Source organism: Grampus griseus (genome assembly GCF_964374135.1).
Source record: "Grampus griseus genome assembly, chromosome: 13".
NCBI classification, from domain to species: Eukaryota; Metazoa; Chordata; class Mammalia; order Artiodactyla; family Delphinidae; genus Grampus; species Grampus griseus.
Genome location: NC_139007.1, coordinates 7,495,506 through 7,514,876, shown reverse-complemented (window position 1 = coordinate 7,514,876; position 19,371 = coordinate 7,495,506). Strand labels below are relative to the sequence as shown.

The 19,371-nt window shown below is 39.5% G+C and overlaps 1 protein-coding gene across 4 annotated transcripts in view; it reads right to left on the bottom strand.

Moving 5' to 3' along the window:
* The window catches only part of SMAP1 (small ArfGAP 1), a 150,270-nt gene that overhangs the window by 69,553 nt on the left and 61,346 nt on the right, over nt 1-19,371 (bottom strand). For all 4 annotated transcript variants that reach the window (XM_082669004.1, XM_082669005.1, XM_082669006.1 and 1 more), the window contains 2 exons: nt 15,632-15,717; nt 4,381-4,456 (listed from right to left, as the gene is read on the bottom strand). In XM_082669004.1, the coding sequence (XP_082525130.1) occupies nt 4,381-4,456; nt 15,632-15,717 (162 nt within the window). The remainder of the gene's footprint in view (nt 1-4,380; nt 4,457-15,631; nt 15,718-19,371) is intronic.

Genomic DNA, 19,371 nt, shown 5'->3' with positions numbered 1-19,371 from the left:
TATCCAAATCAAGCGTCGAAAATCATCTGCACCAGCTTGGTTATGTTCATCGCTTTGATGCTTGGGTTCCACGTGTTAATGGAAGAAAACCTTCTTGACCATATTTCTGTGTGCCATTCCCTAATGAAACGTAATGAAAATGTTCCGCTTTTAAAACAAATTGTGATGGGCGATAAAAAGTGGATACTGTACAATAATGTGGAACGGAAGAGAGCGTGGGGCAAGGGAAATGAACCACCAACAACCACATCAAAGGCCGGTCTTCATCCAAAGAAGGTGATGTTGTGTATATGGTGGGATTGGAAGGGAGTCCTCTATTATGAGCTCCTTCCGGAAAATCAAAAGGTTAATTCCAACGGCTCCGAATGAGACCAACTGAAAGCAGCACTCAATGAAAAGCGTCCAGAATTAGTCAACAGAAAACGCATAATCTTCCACCAGGATAACACAAGACCACGTCTCTTTGATGACCAGGCAAAAACTGTGACAGCCTGGCTGGGAAGTTCTGATTCATCTGCTGTATTCACCAGACATTGCACCTTCGGATTTCCATTTATTTCAGTCTTTACAAAATCCTCTTAATGGAAAAAATCAATTCCCTGGAAGACTGTAAAAGGCATCTGGAACAGTTCTTTGCTCAAAAAGATAAAAAGTTTTAGGAAGATGGAATTATGAAGTTGCCTGAAAAATGGCAGAAGGTAGTGGAAAAGAAGGGTGAATACGTTGTTCAATAAAGTTCTTGGTGAAAATGAAAAATGTGTCTTTTACTTTTACTTAAAAACTGAAGGCACTTCTGGCCAACCCAATACACTCATTGTCAAATTCAGAATTTATTTTGTAACTAGATGATAATTCCATTTCACTGGATTCCAGTACTTTTATAGAGAGAGGGGACAAGACTTTGACCTTGAAAATGGCGCTGGCAAAGGCAATCGTCATGCTTTACTGTCCCTCTATTCCCCACCCTTCTCTCCCCCACCCCCAGCCATGAGAGAACACGAAGTGGGAACTCAGTAAAGATCTCCTTCGGGAATAGGAGCTAACGTCCTCCCTTCAATTATTCTTAAGACCAGAGGTTCTTCTCTAGGCCACCACCGAAGAAACTCCCAGAGTAATCCAAGTGTACAAACGCACCTACTGCAGAAGGAAAACTGACCTGGTAAAACAGGTTTCCAACTACCACGTTCCAGGATAAGGTGAAAAAGTATCAAGTATTCTAAAAATACCAGTACAATTAGTTGAAGGTGGTAAGGCAAAATGCTCATCTATCTTTTCAAGAAAAGATCACATTATTTTCTTGATGATTTTTTCTTCTTACTCTCTCACCCTTTTTGACAGAATAATGTTATATAATAAAAATCTGGTGCTTCAAAATGCTGAAAAATACCTTATGGATTAACTGTAAGCAATACATCACTTCAAACCCATTTTGGAAATTCTTGAATATATTTTCCAAGTGAAGATTTGATCCCGGCAGTTCTCAAATGGGCTGTCTCATGACCTTTCAATACACTGTGAAGCTTTACTTTTTCAGGAGTTGAGAAATCATTTAAAAAATATAGTTTCCAAAGCAAATTACCTTCCATGGTATGTGTTAGGTACAAAAGCTGAAAATACATTTACTGAACTAAAGTCATACAAAAGAAACCATCGATTAAACGCATCAGTAGGAGAGTTAAAAGACTTTTTGACAAGCTTAACTCAGTAACCATAGCCACCAGATATGTAGAAGAAGGCTGAATTTTAATATGCTGACTTTAAAATCACTGGGTAAGTCACTAAGAAATGCAGAATTCTGGAGAAATTTCAAATAGAAGTCCTATAAATGCCACATCAGGCGCCTGGCAGCCCATAATTTTAAAAGGGCTGACTGAAATGTGGCAGTATTAATCCGACAGAACTCAAGTCAGTGGTGCCAATGAGATACAGCCTCTGGGCAGCATGTGAGCCCGGCGGTTTCTAGCCCCACCCGCCCCTGCGCTTGGGCCCCTTTGCTCCTGCCCCCCTCCCTCCCCGCCAGGCGCTCCTCCCAGGAGCTCCTATGTGTTAAGCGCTCCTGTGCCAGGCACACAACAGAAATGCAGCGGGCCCTACCTTATTTAACTCCCATAAGAATACTGTCAAAAGTGGATGCCGTGATCATCCCTATTCCACAGAAGAGGAAACTAAAACTGTAACAAGAGGAAGTAACAACAACAACAAAAGCCCAACTTGAAACTGCTATTTCAGGGTAATCTTAGATCACCACCTGATCATTCATCATCTAAGTTTCTCATCCCTATCAGGAAGGACATCTTAAAATTTATTGCAATTCACACTGTCTTAAAATTATTGCTCATTTATATTAATGAATTATATAATCACCAGTTAACTGTAAACAGAGCTTAATGAAATTACTAGTGCTAGCTCTTTTATTATAATACAGTACAGAAACATTGTTTCCACAATTTCTAAGTTGAAATAACGGATTTAATTTTACTTTTGTTGTGCTAAATACTAGTCTTTATACATATATAGATACACACATATAAAACAAAATAAGTGAAAGTTTTCCTGTTTTTAAACTTTTATATAATACTCAATTATATGGCAACTGATTGGAATAGTAATTTCATGTGAAATTCAGACTGGAGAATTAAAACCTTTGTGTGATGCAAACTCAAGCATGTACTCAAACTGCATTCAAGAGGTTACTTGTGAGGGATGAGAAGTGGCAGAGGAGGCAAGAAATATGTAAGATAAACTGAAACAAGAACAAGTGAGTGCTCATTTTAAAGCTACCAACTGCCAGCAACTATTAGCTGTTTTTCCAAGACAAAACTGAGCCAGTCAGGGGTAAGGATTAAATAGTTAGAGTTACCTATACATTTTCCTGGTGCAACAGATTTTCTTTTTGATGATTATAATAGCAAATGAATCACGTGAGGATGGAAGTATGTGGTGGGGGAAGCGAGGGGGTGGTGGGGAGGGAAAGAAGAGGCAGGGGAGAGGGGAGAAGAGGAAGAGCGAGGGGGGAGAGGGGAACAGAGAAAAGTTGCTGCTGGAAAAGGGCAAACAACATGGCAGAGCTCAACCTCATCTGCTCGATACCTGCTAGATCTCCTAAGAACTCACCTGATCAGTGTTGCCAGCTATGCTGCACCACTACTTACGGGGAGTGAGGGGCGGACAGACAGGACAATTTCTGTACTCAGTTTTTCAAATGTCCCCTATCACTCATTCATTAAGGAATACCAAGGAGGGCAGACTCATTCTGCGTCCCCGTGGCGGGAGAATTCTAAGGTGGCCACCAAAATTCCCACACCCTGGGAATGGTGGTTTACACACCCTGTATTTTAAAATGATTTCTTAGAATTTCATATAAAAATATATTACTTATGCTTTAAAGTTTGTCCTTTTTCCCCCACAATGCTGTAAGTAAACTTAATTTCATGGATGTGATAAGCATCACTCTCAATATTGTCAATTTTTACTGATTTTTCAAGAGATTTCCTCTCCTACACCCACTGTAAATGCAGCCTAAACTCTATCAAGGGTACCTTTGCTCCAAAATATACATTAATCATACTTTAAACATTGTTTTAGAAGATTTTTTTTAATGGTCAGAGACCATGTATTACAATATCCTTACTTTGTTAGTATTTGGTTGAATTTTTTAGTATACTGCTTCTCCATACGGACTGAAAAGGAAAACCAGCTTATATGCAAAATGAGAGGAAATTATTGTCTCTAAATTGCGTGACAGATGAATTAGCCACACAATTAACTGGCTTATAGCTTTATTATTAATCTAGGAATCAAAGACTTAAAAAATGACTACAGCCCTAAAGATAATTAGCCTTAAACAGCATTTAACTGGGATAGGAAAATTTAATCAGAAAGAAAAACTTAAAAAGGATCAGTGATATAACATATTTGGATCACTACAGTAAGGTCTCAACTATTACTTGATAATACTTGATAATAACCAATGAAAATGCCATGTTTTAATAAACTTATATCTGGACAGATCCACCAAAGCCCTTAAAAGAAGACAGATTTTCCTTTTTTGTTCATTTCCCGAATCTAGTAAAAACAATCATCTCTCCTCCATTTTTCAATTAGTGACTTTATCTTTTTGCAAATTTCAAAAAAAAAATTAATTAAATGCCATTTAAGCAGTTATCAGACTCTTACATAGAATATGCTCCTTTCTGAATCAAGGGTCCTGCTTTGTGAAAGCTCATTAACATTATATGACAAAAACTTCCAATATTCAAATTTTTTAAGTATGTAACTAGCACATTTTCACAATAAATAAACAGAGCTGTATCGTATGTTAAAAGTTCCACATCTACTCAACAAGCATCAATTGGCAATAGAGATGAAGATTTTACTTACATTTGTAATAGCTATAGCATTTTTATCGTAGTATTTCTTCTTTTCATATTTATCTCTGATGAAAAATTCCACTGCTCTGAAAACAGATAACTTAAGGAAAAGCATGAGTTCAGTGACATGTACACTCCCCTTTATTCATTCGTCTCCACAAAGCCTGGACTTTAAATTCAATTTTCCTACTCTCCGGGCTGTATTTTACTCACACACTATTTCTGCAACTAAATTCTGCAACCTACTTTTCTTTCTGCCAAAGAGTCTATCTCTTTCAGGAAATTTTCCCCACTCAACCCGATTCTAAAAAGAAAAGTAACCACATTTCTCAATTCCATCACGCTCCACAGCCCTCTACCCTGACTCAGCTCTAAATTCACTTCATGTTCATTTTGGATTCTCAGTGTAAGTAAAGAAACTAACGCCCATGCAGCAACCACAGCGCACCAGACACTGTGTGCTGTCCATAGTTTTTTTCTGTTTTTTTTTTTTTTTTTTTTTTTTTTTTTGGCTGTGTTGGGTCTTCGTTGCTGCATGCGGGCTTTCTCTAGTTGCAGCAAGTGGGGGTTTCTCTTCATTGTGGAGAACGGGCTCTAGGTGCGTGGGCTTCAGTAGCTGTGGCACACGGGCTTAACTGCTCCACAGCATGTGGGATCTTCCCGGACCAGGGCTCAAACCCGTGTCCCCTGCATTGGCAGGTGGATTCTTAACCACTGTGCCCAGGGAAGTCCCTGTCCATAGTTTTTTCCTTTAATCCTTCCTCAACACAGTAATGTGCATATTATAATTTCCACATCATAGATGAAGAATCAGCAACTTGGAAAGACTAAACAATTGTGATTTCAATACTTATGTCCCTTCCACCATACATGGCTGCCTCTGATTGTATCAGAGAAGATTCTCTGTATATTAGAAAAACGGTGGCTATTTTTTTTCCTGCAAAGGTTCTAGATACGGAGAAGTCAAGAAGCTAAAACCAAGGTGAGAACTATTCAATTTTCTGAAGTTGGGGGGACCAGCCCTACCTGTTGATAGATGAGTCATTTCTAGTGGGATCCAATAGCCCTGAGTTATCTTACAGAGATGACTTCTCTTAGCAGTCCAACAACCATGTCTTTACCATATTCTACTAAAATGGAACTTCTTCCATCAGGGATTTGTAACTTTTTAATTTTTTAGTACCATGAACCTCTTTGATAGTCCAGTAAAGTCTGTGGAGATAGTGCTTTTAAATGCATAAAATAGTATAAATTGGGCACTGACTTAATAAAAACAAATAAAAGCCTTAAAAAAAGGGACTTCCCTGGTGGCGCAGTGGTTAAGAATCCGCCTGCCAATGCAGGGGGACACGGGTTCAAGCCCTGCTCCGGGAAGATCCCACATGCCACGGAGCAACTATGCCCGTGTGCCACAACTACTGAGCCTGTGCTCTAGAGCCCCTGAGCCACAACTACTGAGCCCACGTGCCACAAATACTGAAGCCAGCACGCCTAGAGCCCATGCTCCGCAACAAGAGAAGCCACCGCAATGAGAAGCCCACACACCACAACGAAGAGTAGCCCCCGCTCGCCACAACTAGAGAAAGCTCACGTATAGCAACGAAGACCCAACGCAGCCAAAATATAAATTAATTTTTTTTAAAAAGAATGCACTTAAAAGAAAAACCTTAAAAAAATGCATAAAATAAAATACATAGAATTACAAAGGAAATGAATTACACTGAAATACAATCTCTCTGTGGATCCCCAGGTTAAGACATCCTGTTCAAAGAGAAGTTACCTGAAGCAGTAAAACAATATATTTTCAGTCAAAAGCTCCTTATTAGAAATTAATAAAAGCTCTTTAAATTGACAGTTGAGGCCATAGGTAACAGAAAGAGTTGACAGACAACTATACAGTGGGTATTAAAAGAAAGCACTCCAAGAGGGCCAGGGAGGGCAAGTAAGACAGAAAATCTAAACGTTCAATTTATTAAGTAAGCTGAATAATTGAAAGCCATTTTTAAAGATGGATTTTTATAAACTGAGTATGTGAAAGGTACTTTATCTCCTTTTGTCCTCGTAAACTATGAGGTAGGTGCCATTTTACAACTAAAACCAGGCACAGAAAGTTTAAGAAGTTCTCTGGGATTCTACAGTACAAGGAAGGGAGAGTTGTGATGATTCGAAACCAGAATGTCTGACTTCCACTTTTTTCAGAATGTTACTGGTCATCACAAGTTCATTTGTGAATCAGTCATTTATTTCTGCTAATGATAACAAATGCTTTCAAATCTAGAGAAGAAGGTCAAATGTGGAGAGTGCCTTTTATTTTCAAGGTAGCCTTGGAGACCCTTTCAAGTGAAAGGCCCCAGAGCTGTCAGAGGCTGATTATTTATTTAGATATGTGAACATTTTGGCAGCCAGTACCAAAAAATTACCAAAACACCCCAAGATTTTCATAAAATGCAAGAATGTTATTTATTCCAACTATTTCACATGTAAATAAGCTAAATGTTAAGTTCGCACATGACTGTAAATCCATGTTCAATATTACATTATTCTAGTTTTCTAACAGGAAAAAACGAAACAATCAAAAAGAGAGGCCCTTTGGATGAGGTGTGTGAATGTGGTGTATTGAGCAACTTCCACTGCAGAGACAACTATTTACCACCACAAAAGGGAAGAGAAAATAGAATTTACTTAGACTGATGTCATTTCCACTCTAGATGATAGGAAATATGTTTACTGTTTTTAAAAACTGTATACTATTTTAAAAACAGTAATTATATTTATTTCTAGATATAAATATTACATATAATATGCATATAGTTATTTCTTAACTAAGAAAATTTTGGAAATCTAAATTCTTTATTTTTTTAAATTTATTTATTTATATATTTTTGGCTGTGTTGGGTCTTCATTTCGGTACAAGGGCTTCCTCTAGTTGTGGCAAGTGAGGGCCACGCTTCATCACGGTGTGCGGGCCTCTCACTATCGCGGCCTCTCTTGTTGCGGAGCACAGGCTCCAGATGCGCAGGCTCAGTAGTTGTGGCTCACGGGCCTAGTTGCTCCGCAGCATGTGGGATCCTCCCGGACCAGGGCTCAAACCCGTGTCCCCTGCATTGGCAGGTGGATTCTCAACCACTGTGCCAGCAGGGAAGCCCCTAAATTCTTAAAGTATAATTTTTATGTTTAAATATCTGGGAGGTGAACAACACTGATATTTTTCCTCCTTAAAGATAGAAACAACAGTCTATTTTGGATATTGTTTAAAGTGTACTACATATTTTTTTAATATTTATTCATTTATTTTGGCTGCACTGGGTCTTAGTTGCAGCATGCAGGATCTTAGTTGTGGCATGTGGACTCTTAGTTGCGGCATGCACGTGGGATCCAGTTCCCGGACCAGAGATCGAACCCGGGTCCCCTGCATTGGGAGCACGGAGTCTTAGCCACTGGACCACCAGGGAAGTCCCTCAAGTGTAGTACATATTAAAGCCTGGAAAGATTTTAATACTCTCATTTATGAAATGTTTATGACAAAGGAAAGATTGTTGTTTATGACCAAAATTTAGTTTTAGGAAACTAATCATTAAGATTAAAAATAAAGTATATAAAATAATTTAACCACTGTAAAACTAAAATATTGAAAACTATGATGGTTTTATAAATATCGATTTGAAAAAGGCAAACATTTTAAGTATACAATCTTTTGTAGTGAAAAACAATACTAACATCTGATGAAATGATATGTTGTGTGAATTTTCAGAAATGACAGATATCCGTGAAATCTTAATTTATACTTAGTGTATTTTAAATAAATAATTCAAATATAGCTGAGTCTGGTTACTGTTTATGATATTAAAAAAGAAACCCTATCAGAAATTATCTAAGCAGTAAGTAATTTTAAAAACTTAATGTGAGATGAAAGCTGATCTGTTTTTCAAGGACATAAAAAAATTAAAGCATCAAGATAGGATGATGTACTAGGATATTCCTCATTATTAACATAAAACATTGCTTTTTAAAAAACAAAGCACACCACAAAGTGAACTTTTAAAACTCAGTGGAGTCACCTGAGAAGAACTGTGATTCAGGGCACATGCCACATCCTTGGATGCTCTCAGGCCCTACATGGCCTCTTAGGCCAAGAATGTATCACATGGTCCTCATGTATTTTTGTAAAACTTCCCAAAAGCAAGCCAATTCTTCACTGTTAATTCACCTAAAGAAACGCTGATTTATTCCCGGGGTCAGCAAACTTTTTCTTAAAGGGCCATATAGTAAATATTTTAGGTTCTGTGGGTCAGTTGGTCTATGCTGCAACTACTCACTTTTGCATTTGTAGCTCCAAAGTAGCCACAGAAAACTGATAAATGGATGGGTATGGATATGTTCTAATAAAACTTTATTTACAAAAACAGGAGTTGGCTCATGGGCCTGTAGTCGCTGATGCTTGAATTCTATTCCAACTCTAGTGGGCCAAGAACAGCCCAGTTGGATTTATAGAGGATCTCTGTGTCTGCAAACTGCCACTGTAGACAATGTAAGGGATTTTCAAGGGAAATTTGACAATAATTTTGCATTATATGCTGACTATAGCACTAATTCTCAAGGAAGATGGTCTCCAATGCATACCCTCATTTCTGGTACCAGTAGTGAAAATGACAATAATACTCCATATCTTACCAAGTTGTTGACGGTTTTGTGGATAATATAGATAAAGCCCTCAGCATAGTACCTAACAAACAGTAAGCATAAATGAAGTTAGCTTTTATTTTTGTATAACTTGGTGTCAGTTTCCTCACCTTTAAAATGGCGATAACACCAAGACTCACCTCGCAGGATTAAACACGCTAGTGTGTGGAAAGACCTAAGAGCAGTGGGGGACAGAGTGACTACTGTTTAACCCTCAGCTCTTATTATCAATCACCATGCTCTGACAGGCAGCTCTTTTAAACACAGGGCCCACAGCAGAGGGGGAAACAGAAAACTGCTGAGCCAAGGCTAAGATGGCGTGCCTATCATCAACTTTAAACAGATGAGCAAATGAGAAGCAGCAACAAAAGAACCAATAAATTTGAAGATCAGGGAATACTTATCTTCATTTTCCAGCATGCAGCTGCCATTTGAGACAAAAGGACTTATTACTGACAGAGACAACTCCTCCCCCACAAAAAGAAATAGAACAGTAATATTTTCAGCAAATCAAGGTAAGGAATATACCAACGACAACGCAAGTTTAGGTGGCTGATTTGGGACTTAGTACACAAACAACGAAATACCCCAGAATACCCGCCACGCCTTTGGTCACAAAACACTCAGCACGGCACCCTTCACTGTCCCAATCCTCAAAACTAACAGACAGCAAGCACTACAGAAGTCCAGAAAAATGTTCACATCACTATGTGTTTTATCTTTTCACATGTATTTATTTGTATTTTAAGATTTTTCCTTTCTTTAAAGATGTCACTTAAAATACAAATTAATATCTATTCCCAAGAACAAAATGTTCCAGTTCCAGACACACAACACGGATAGCAGTAAAATTTTCAAAAGCTCCAAGGAGAATCACCGCTGATGAGCTCTGGTGCACACCAGAACTCATGGAACTGAGGTAATTAAAGTTATCAGATAAGACGAAAGATCCTAATGAAAATCTTTAATGTAAAGCTTTATCGCCTGTCATGCACTCGTACATGCCGCGTAGAATTAACCACAGGCCACATGAGAAATTACACTTTCACAGCAGCTTCTGCCTAACTTTTGTAAATTGCAAAGCTTTTAAAAAGTAACAAATCTTGTTAAGAATGCAGTGAGGTCCCATATTATGTGAGTTTTACTTGCCTCTAAGGATGAGACAACTATATTTAAATCAGTAAAAGTGCAGAGATGTTAGGCTTCTCAAAGAGCACTGAGCTTTAGAATGATTGATGAAATAAAGAAAAAAAGGGGACTGGTTTTACTAGTCTCCCTAATAATAGCTCCAAATCACAGTGTTTCATAATTAAAAGAAGGGATAAAAGTGACGTAGCTGTAATAACTAAGGTAAAAAACATTTTTAACACCTTTGTTGGAGTATAATTGCTTTACAATGTTGTGTTAAGTTTCTGTTGTATAACAAAGTGAATCAGCTATACGTATACATATATCCCCATATCTCCTCCCTCTTGCGTCTCCCTCCCACCCTCCCTATCCCACCCCTCTAGGTGGTCACAAAGCACTGAGCTGATCTCCCTGTGTTATGTGGCTGCTTCCCACTAGCTATCTGTTTTACATTTGGTAGTATATGTAAGTCCATGCCACTCTCTCACTTCGTCCCAGCTTACCATTCCCCCTCCCTGTGTCCTCAAGTCCATTCTCCACGTCTGCATCTTTATTCCTGTCCTGCCCCTAGGTTCTTCAGAACCATTTGTTTTTTTGGTAAAAAACATTTTTGAAGACTATAGTATTACATTAGATATAGAAGCTGGTCTCATGGTCCAAGAGATGTCATCTTATACTCTTATCATTAGTAGTCATCTATCTCAAATGTCTTTAGACAAAATCCCTCTTTAGTTTCTGACAACCTTAGATTATCTTTCTGTAAACAGCAAGAGGTCAACACCTCATATGAACATGACCATAATTTGCAAATGCTTTACAAGTAACATTTAGTTTGAAAAATCAAACACACATGCTTGAACTAACAGTAGCAAAGACACACATTATCTAAGAGCCTGACCTGAATCATACCAGGTACTCAAAAACTGACATTTTCACCTAGACCTTATGGTCTTAGCTGCAAAGAGTCCCAAACTATAAGCCTACCTATTTTTAAAAGCCACCCACCAGGACTCAAATGTGACAACACTGATTTTACTCAGACTATCATCATTAAGTATAATAATATCCAAGTGTCCTTACACACGAGGGAAAGTCTGGAGGCTTTGGGAAGTTTCTTAACAGCTCTTTGAGAACCCTACCCCCTTGCCTGCCAAGGATAAAAATATTATGCTCTATCTGAGCTGCTCTGAAAATTTAGAAAGCTAATGTACATAAAGTGCCAAACTCAGGGCTTGGCACACAGTGAACCCTCGCTGAGCAGGAAAGCTACTGCAGTTGTTTCCAATGCCACACCCTCACTTTGTCAAAGGTCAAGGACTTACTGATGCCAGACACCAATCAATTCACTACAAAAATCTCATCTCTCCTGAAATGTTTAGATAAGGACCACACATTTAAGGACATGGCAAAAAACACCAGAAAAAAGAACTCACCATCTCACTAATCCTTTACTTCTATTAGGTTCACCATAAAACGGATAGTAATTACTTAACAGAATTCCTACGAATGTGTACCAAATGGTACACAGAAGAGGGCAGTGTAAGGGGACACAGAGGTCCTGTCCTCCCCTGAATACCTTCAGGGCTTTGTCAAAGCAACACGGCATCATGGGGATGAACTAAATAACTTGGAAGCCACATTCATCCACCAGATACCACATAAAGGACACTACCCCAAATCTCAAGAACCTCAAGTAATTTACCCTCTTAACGTTCAAGAGAAGTCCAAAAACCCAATTCAAACCAAACCAACCCCCAACACACACACACACACACACAACACACAAACTTCCAGACAAGGGAGATTCTTCAACTTGAGGGATTTTATACATTAACTCAGGCTTGGGGGTGAGAAGCAGAGAAAGGAATAACCTAATACACCCTGCAAGCAGTGGTAACAACCACCTGGGAACACAGTTTATTTGCTCTGTGGTATCTCCTTCCACCATGCTCTCTTCCTCAGGATTCTGCCCTATGCCCTCACTTTCCAGAGGAGAAGAAAAACAGCATTCCCAAGATTCTCAATAAAACCGCAAAAAAGAATACAGGACCAGGGACTTCTCTGGTGGTGCAGTGGTTAAGAATTTGCCTGCCAAGGCAGGGGACACTGGTTCGAGCCCGAGTCCTGGAAGATCCCACATGCCACAGAGCAACTCAGCCCGTGCGCCACAACTACTGAGCCTGTGCTCTACAGCCCGCAAGCCCCAACTACTGAGCCCGCGTGCCACAACTACTGAAGCCCGCACGCCTAGAGCCCGTGCTCCGCAACGAGAAGGCCCCGCAATGAGAAAAGTGCCCACGCACTGAAGCGGAAAGTAGCCCCCTCTCTCCGCAATGAGAAAGCCCGCGTGCAGCAACGAAGACCCGAGGCCAAAAATAAATAAATAAATATATTTATTTAAAAAAGAATACAGGACCACTGCCCTAGGTAAACACAACTTTAGCAAGCATTTTTCTATCACCTACGTGCTAAGTGACTCTCCTGTCTACACTGCATTTCCTGCTTTCTTTTAGGGTCCAGACTCCTGTTTCCAGCTTCTAGATGGGCATCTCCATGCATGTGTCCCACGGACACCTTATCCTGCCCAAAGTGATGGCTCACTGTCTTCAATCTGTAACTCTTACACCTTCATCTGGTACTGAATTCCTTCCCCGATGAAGAAGTTTACCTCACTCACAGAACCTTAGCCAAGCTAGGAAACTTGGGGTCCTTGCAGTGTCTTCCCTGGAAACAAAGGCAATCTTTTTCTTTTAAAAAAATTTTTTTTGCGGTACGCAGGCCTCTCACTGTTGTGGCCTCTCCCGTTGCGGAGCACAGGCTCCGGACGCGCAGGCTCAGCGGCCAGGGCTCACGGGCCCAGCCGCTCCGCGGCATGTGGGATCTTCCCAGACCGGGGCACGAACCCGCGTCCCCTGCATCGGCAGGCGGACTCTCAACCACTGCCCCACCAGGAAAGCCCAGGCAATCTTAACCTAATCCAACTGCCCCTGCCTTCCCAGTTCCCTTCCAGTCTCCCCAATTCCCTCCTGCCTGTTCTCAAGTCTCCCACGTAATTCATCTCTTCATCACTGCTCCCCTCAGGGCTGTACTAGTATTCTACATGCCCTCTGTGACTCCACGACCTCCTCCAACTCATCTTCTTTGTGGTAGAAGCTAATATTTCTAATGTTTCTCCTGCCTCAAAATTCTTCATGGCTTTTCAATCCTTTGGGCCAATGAAATGAGGTACTGCTCTATATGCTACCTATATGCTGCTCTATATGGTACTGAAAACCCTTCACAATCTGGAAAAATGAGCTTCATCTGCCACTGGCCCACGAAACTTAAATCTTGTCATATCAAAACTTTAAAATGTCAAGTGTCCTCACACCTTCATACTTCTGCTCACACAATTTTTTATGCCTGAAATGTACCACCCACTCCTACCCCAGGATCTTGCTATAATAAAAATAGCCTGGGATATCAGACTGCTAAATGTGTGGGAAGGAGGTGGAGGAAGCAGAAACAGAACAGGACAAATACTAACTTCTTGAGTATAACCCAAAAGGTTTCTATACAAATATGAAAAAATATATATATAATGGACTGCATCTCTGAGAAAAGATCAATTTTTTTCATTGTTTGGTCACACAAACTGTTTTAGTATACACATGGGTAGTACCTGTTCTTTTTTTGTTTTTTTTAAGCTACACATAATTTTTTTTTAAATATTTATTTACTTGACTGCGTCAGGTCTTAGTTGAGGCATGTGGGATCTTTCGTTGTGGTGCGTGGGCTCTGTTCTTCCTTGCAGCATGGGGGCTTCTATCAAGTTGTGGCACACGGGCTCAGTAGTTGTGGTGTGCGGGCTCTCTAGTTGTGGCGTGAGAGCTGCATAGTGCGCGGGCTCTCTAGTTGTGGTACACGGGCTCGGTAGTTGTGGCGCAAGGCTCTCTAGCTGTGGCGCACAGGCTCTCTAGTTGTGGAGCGTGGGCTCGGTAGTTGTGGCGCAAGGCTCTCGAGTTGTGGCATGCGGGCTTGGTAGTTGTGGCGCACAGGCTCGCTAGTTGTGGTGCGCGGGCTTGGTAGTTGTGGCACGCGGGCCTAGTTGCCCCCCCCACCCCGGCACGTGGTATCCTGGTTCTCCGACCAGGGATCGAACCTGCGTCCCCTGCATTGGAAGGCAGATTCTTAACCACTGGATCACCAGGAGAGTCCAGTACACAACTGATCTTTAAGAAACTACATTATATTGCCAAAATCACAAAAATCACCTTTGGATAAAATCACATATACCTACAGTCAATTAGATAATCTTATTCTGATGAGCTTTTTCTCAAACTTCAATATGAGTTCGAGGAACCCTATAAAATCAAACGATTTCTCTTTAACATGTGAAAAAAAAAATCCTCACTAAAATGCCTGTGAGAAAATATTCCCCTCATTCATTAGGTCAGATGTGAAAGCAAAGAGAGCCATGCAGCCTGTGACCCACGGAAGGTCAGCAGTGACATGACCCCACATCCCTGCCACCATCCACGTCCACCAAGTATGGGATTTGTCTGTCAACTGCTTCACATAAACATAATTACCACATAAAGGTGATCAAAGGAAATTCCTCCAGGGACTTCCCTGGTGGTCCAGTGATTGAGAATCCGCCTTCCAATGCAGGGGACACGGGTTCAATCCCTGGTCAGGGAACTAAGATCCCACATGCTATGGGGCAACTAAGCCCATGCGCCACAACTAGAGAGCCCATGCGCTGCAACTACTGAGCCTGTGCACTCTAGAGCTCACACGCCAAAACTAGAGAGAAGTCCAAGTGCCGCAACGAAGACCCGATGCAGCCAAATAAATAAATAAATATTCAAAGGAAACTTCTCTGGAAATGATTTTTCAAAAAGTACTCAAGATGCTCACAAATCAAACCTCTAATAATAGTCTAAAGTAATAAACAACATATATGCTCCAATCAAGAGTTGGAGATCAATCAAGAGGAATCAGTTTGGGGCTTCCCTGATGGCACAGTGGTTGAGAGTCCGCCTGCCGATGCAGGGGACGCGGGTTCGTGCCCTGGTCCGGGAAGATCCCACATGCCGTGGAGCGGCTGGGCCCGTGAGCCATGGCCGCTGAGCCTGCACATCCGGAGCCTGTGCTCCGCAACAGGAGAGGCCACAACAGTGAGAGGCCCACATACCGCAAAAAAAAAAAAAAAAAAAAAAGGGAATCAGTTATAATATTTTATACTTAATAATAATTACATAAAAATACTATATAGATCATGTATTACCAGATTCCTATTAAAAACTTACCATATACAAAGCATAGCTCAGGGCAAATCAATTTCTATTTTTCATGAACAACAGTATGATAAAGGTCACATCTTCCTAAATATTCAATACAAAGTTAAAATATGAACTATAAAAATGAGCTGATTCTTTTAAACCCCACAATAAAGAAATGTTAAAGGATACTGATCTGTCTGTGGTCTTCGAAAGTTCTCTGGAAGATTGGCTTCATATAGTAGTCTTGCTTTAGTATTTCCCATATCTTGCATGCACTATAATAAAAAAATCACATATTTTCATTACTCATATAAATATTAAAAAGTAATTCCTATACACACATACATACAAACACCAGACATTTATCATTTCCAATACATATTCTTTAGAAAAATAATTTAAATCACAACTATGAAATTAATTATTCAAGTTCAAAACAGAAGCATAGTTTTAATCCTTCACACGTCTTCAACATACGTGGATCTGCAGTTTTCGAATGTCTTTTTCCGTGACTACAATACCACCTTCATTTACACTCACTACTTCCTAAAAGTGGATTCCCTGGCAGTTCGTGGTATTACTATTGTTTTAAATGTACCACTTGAACAACACTGCCATTTCTAAGGCCAATAAGTCAAGATCAAATTTTCTTTGTTTTGAGCTTCAAAATACTCTTGAGGTTTTCATGATTTACAACCAAGGCCACAATGGAGAGCAGTGAGGCAGAAATAGGGCTGCCCTAGAACACAACAGAAGTGGATTCACTTCTTTGGGGTTATTAATCTCTTTAAGATTCTGCCAAAAGCTATGGATCCTCCTCTCGCTACCAAAAAACTGTGCCTAATGGCCAAATTTTACATACAAGTTCAGGAGTTCACAGGACTCTCCCTAAAATCTATCAACCCCAAGAGTAAGAACCATTGCTAAGGAGGCATAAGATAATTAAACTGGTTGAAATGATTATTAACTTAAATTTCTGGATCACCTATGAGTAAGGACTAACCAAAGAGTACTTCCAGGATGTTCTATTACATTAGAAACTGAACTAACATTTACAAACAAAACATTACTCTATCACTATTTTACATCATTTTCAGGGAGCTTAAGTGCCTTAAAATGTTTTAACTGGTTGAAAGATCTGCTTTTAAAATTCCTTTTTCCCCTGATTTCCTAAACACACACCCCCCACCCCGTGTCCCTAAGAAGACAATCCAGGCTTAACAGATCACTAGATGTCATCCTTGGGTTGTAGCCCTCAAGGGGATACAGAACCACCTTCCTTCAGATAAAAAAGTACAGTGACTTTTCTCCCAACTGAGAGTTCTAAGTTATGCAAGCTACTCATGTAAACCCATTTCTGGATACCTACACCACCCGACCTCAACATAAGAACTCTTTCAGGGTACACGAGATTTCTAAGTCATTCCTCTAGAGATAATGAGAAAGTGAAGTAATAAAGGGCTGGGAAACATTAAGGGATAGTAAGCTGAAAAACAAGAAAATGTTTTGCTATTTAGCTCTGGAGAGAAGAGAGTAGGCCAAGGGCTCCCCCGTGTCATGAGGCACAGTAGCATGGAGTCAGTCAGTGTGAGGAGGGCTACGGAACAATCCTCTGAGTGGGGAGAAGAGCGGAGAGACTTTCAGGACTGCTAACCCTTCCTGAAAAAAGGAAGACTGTTTTCCATCGCAAGCATTCAATGACGCCACATCTTTGTGCGGGGGCACGTGGGAATTCAGTAGTAGAGACGACCAACTCACGTCATCATAAAGGCATCAAATATTTGGAAAGAACGAGACCAAGAGAAAGTGTGCATAATATATGCAATGAAGCAAAAAGTAACTTAGATACAGCTCACAGAAACTACAAAAATAAGAAAACATGAAGTTTCTAACACACAAACAAGAGTACATAAAAATTTTAACAGAAATTTAGTAAGACTAAAAACAGTATCTGCTATACCTGCCATATCTCATTGATCCAAAGTTACATTTTTCTTCATATTATAACATTCATGAAGTAGAAATGCATCTTACAACTGATCGTGTCTTGTAAGTGATCATTTTTTTCTAATTAGTCCATAAAATGTAGTTGTTTCTTACAATCAGTGATATTATCTTATTTCAATAAATATGACTCTATACATTTTATATAAATATTCTCTTTAATATAGGTCATTAATATTTTATTTTGGCAAAATAAAAAATTAAGAACAAGGCATACATGTACATTGTACCAAATTATTTAATTTTGTTCTACGGATGCTATCCATCACAGTTAGACAGGAGGAAAAAAAGGTATAAAATCTGAAAGGGAGAAGTGATGTGAAATTATGAGCCATTTCTACAGCAGACCACTGCCAAAAAGTGACCTGACGCAGGTGCTCGTGTGTGTGTGCGTGTCTCTGTTAGCTGGGACTGGGGGAAACAAGGATTCAATAACATCACGGATGTAGAGAGATCATTTTGTAAGGAGAAGGAAGACACTAGTAAGCTCAAATAATTTCTAAGTTTCTAAAAAGTAGAACAGAGTAGGGTGGAAGGAAAGTCTGCAATGAAAGGATTAGTGGAGATGAAACTGGTTCAGCCACTGGAGATGGTTAGAGTGAAGAGAAAAAAACAACAGGAGCTGGCATTCCTGGGAGGTGATAGGAGTGTGGTACAAACTACCTGTCCTCAGAGTGTCAAGACACTACAGGCAAGGGCCCTACAGAACACGTGAAAATTTTTTCTATTGGACTTAAGAGCAAATTCTGGTAATTGGCAGAAGAAAATAATGAAACAGCCTAACAGCTACAATAACAAGCATCAGCCTCAATATCTTATTAATATATATAAATAATATAGTATTATAAATTAGATGTATTATATATAATATATAAATTGCATATATATTATAATACATAAATTGCTTATATATATGCCATTTCAAAGTTTTTAAAATCCTGATTTAGGTATTATTACCCTAATTTGACAGGAAAGGAAACTGAAGCTGCAAGATGTTAAGTAACAGGCCCAGGAGTCTCCATTAGAATTAAACTCGACAGAACCAACATCGGCCACTGGCAGTCTAGACACCTCAGGCTGCAGCCAATGGAACTAGGGACCATGTCACGCAGGGCTCATGAACACCAGGCTCTTTGCTTTAGCGGCTCAGTTTTCATTTTACAGATGAGGAAACAAGCACAAAGAGGTTCCCTGTTGGGTAATTCAAGGAATCAGTTACAGAGTTTTAAAAATATTTTAAAAGAGATATTTATTTACATAGTAAACTATACTTCATCTCAAAACTGATTTTTTAAAAACAAGGCAAGCATCCAGTGAGCAGAAATGTATTGATATTCTTGACAAACCATTGTAAGAATAGATGAAATACAAAGTCAACATTCATTTTTACTTTAAGAAAAAATATATTAATATATTGAAGAATAAGTGAAATGTGTACTCCGCAGTTATGATAAATGCCATTTAGGCAGGACATATTTAAAAATTGTTATTTACTATGCCTATTAAATTCAATCTGTCCTCCTTTTATACTTTATATGGTCCTAGAAAGATGAATTTTATATTGTATATAAATGAACGATCTTCATCCAAAACCACCACCATTATAACCGCAAAGCAAGGCTTCACCTGGAAATGGTATAATAGGACACACTTAAGAATCCCAAAGCCCACTATTAAAAGCACTCGTCCTCATAATCTGAGTGCTTTCAGTTTCTCCCCCACAATCCAGTACACAGAACAACAGTTGCCCAAAGCCTCACACATCACTTGAGATTCAATTTTTAAAAATACTGTTTGAATCAAAATGCTGAAAAGCCTCTATGGGCTAAACACATTGTCATCACAATCTAATGAAGATGAAGCATTTCTATTTCTGAAACTTTCTAAGTAGACAACATATCACCCAGTCCCAGTTTTTGCACTAA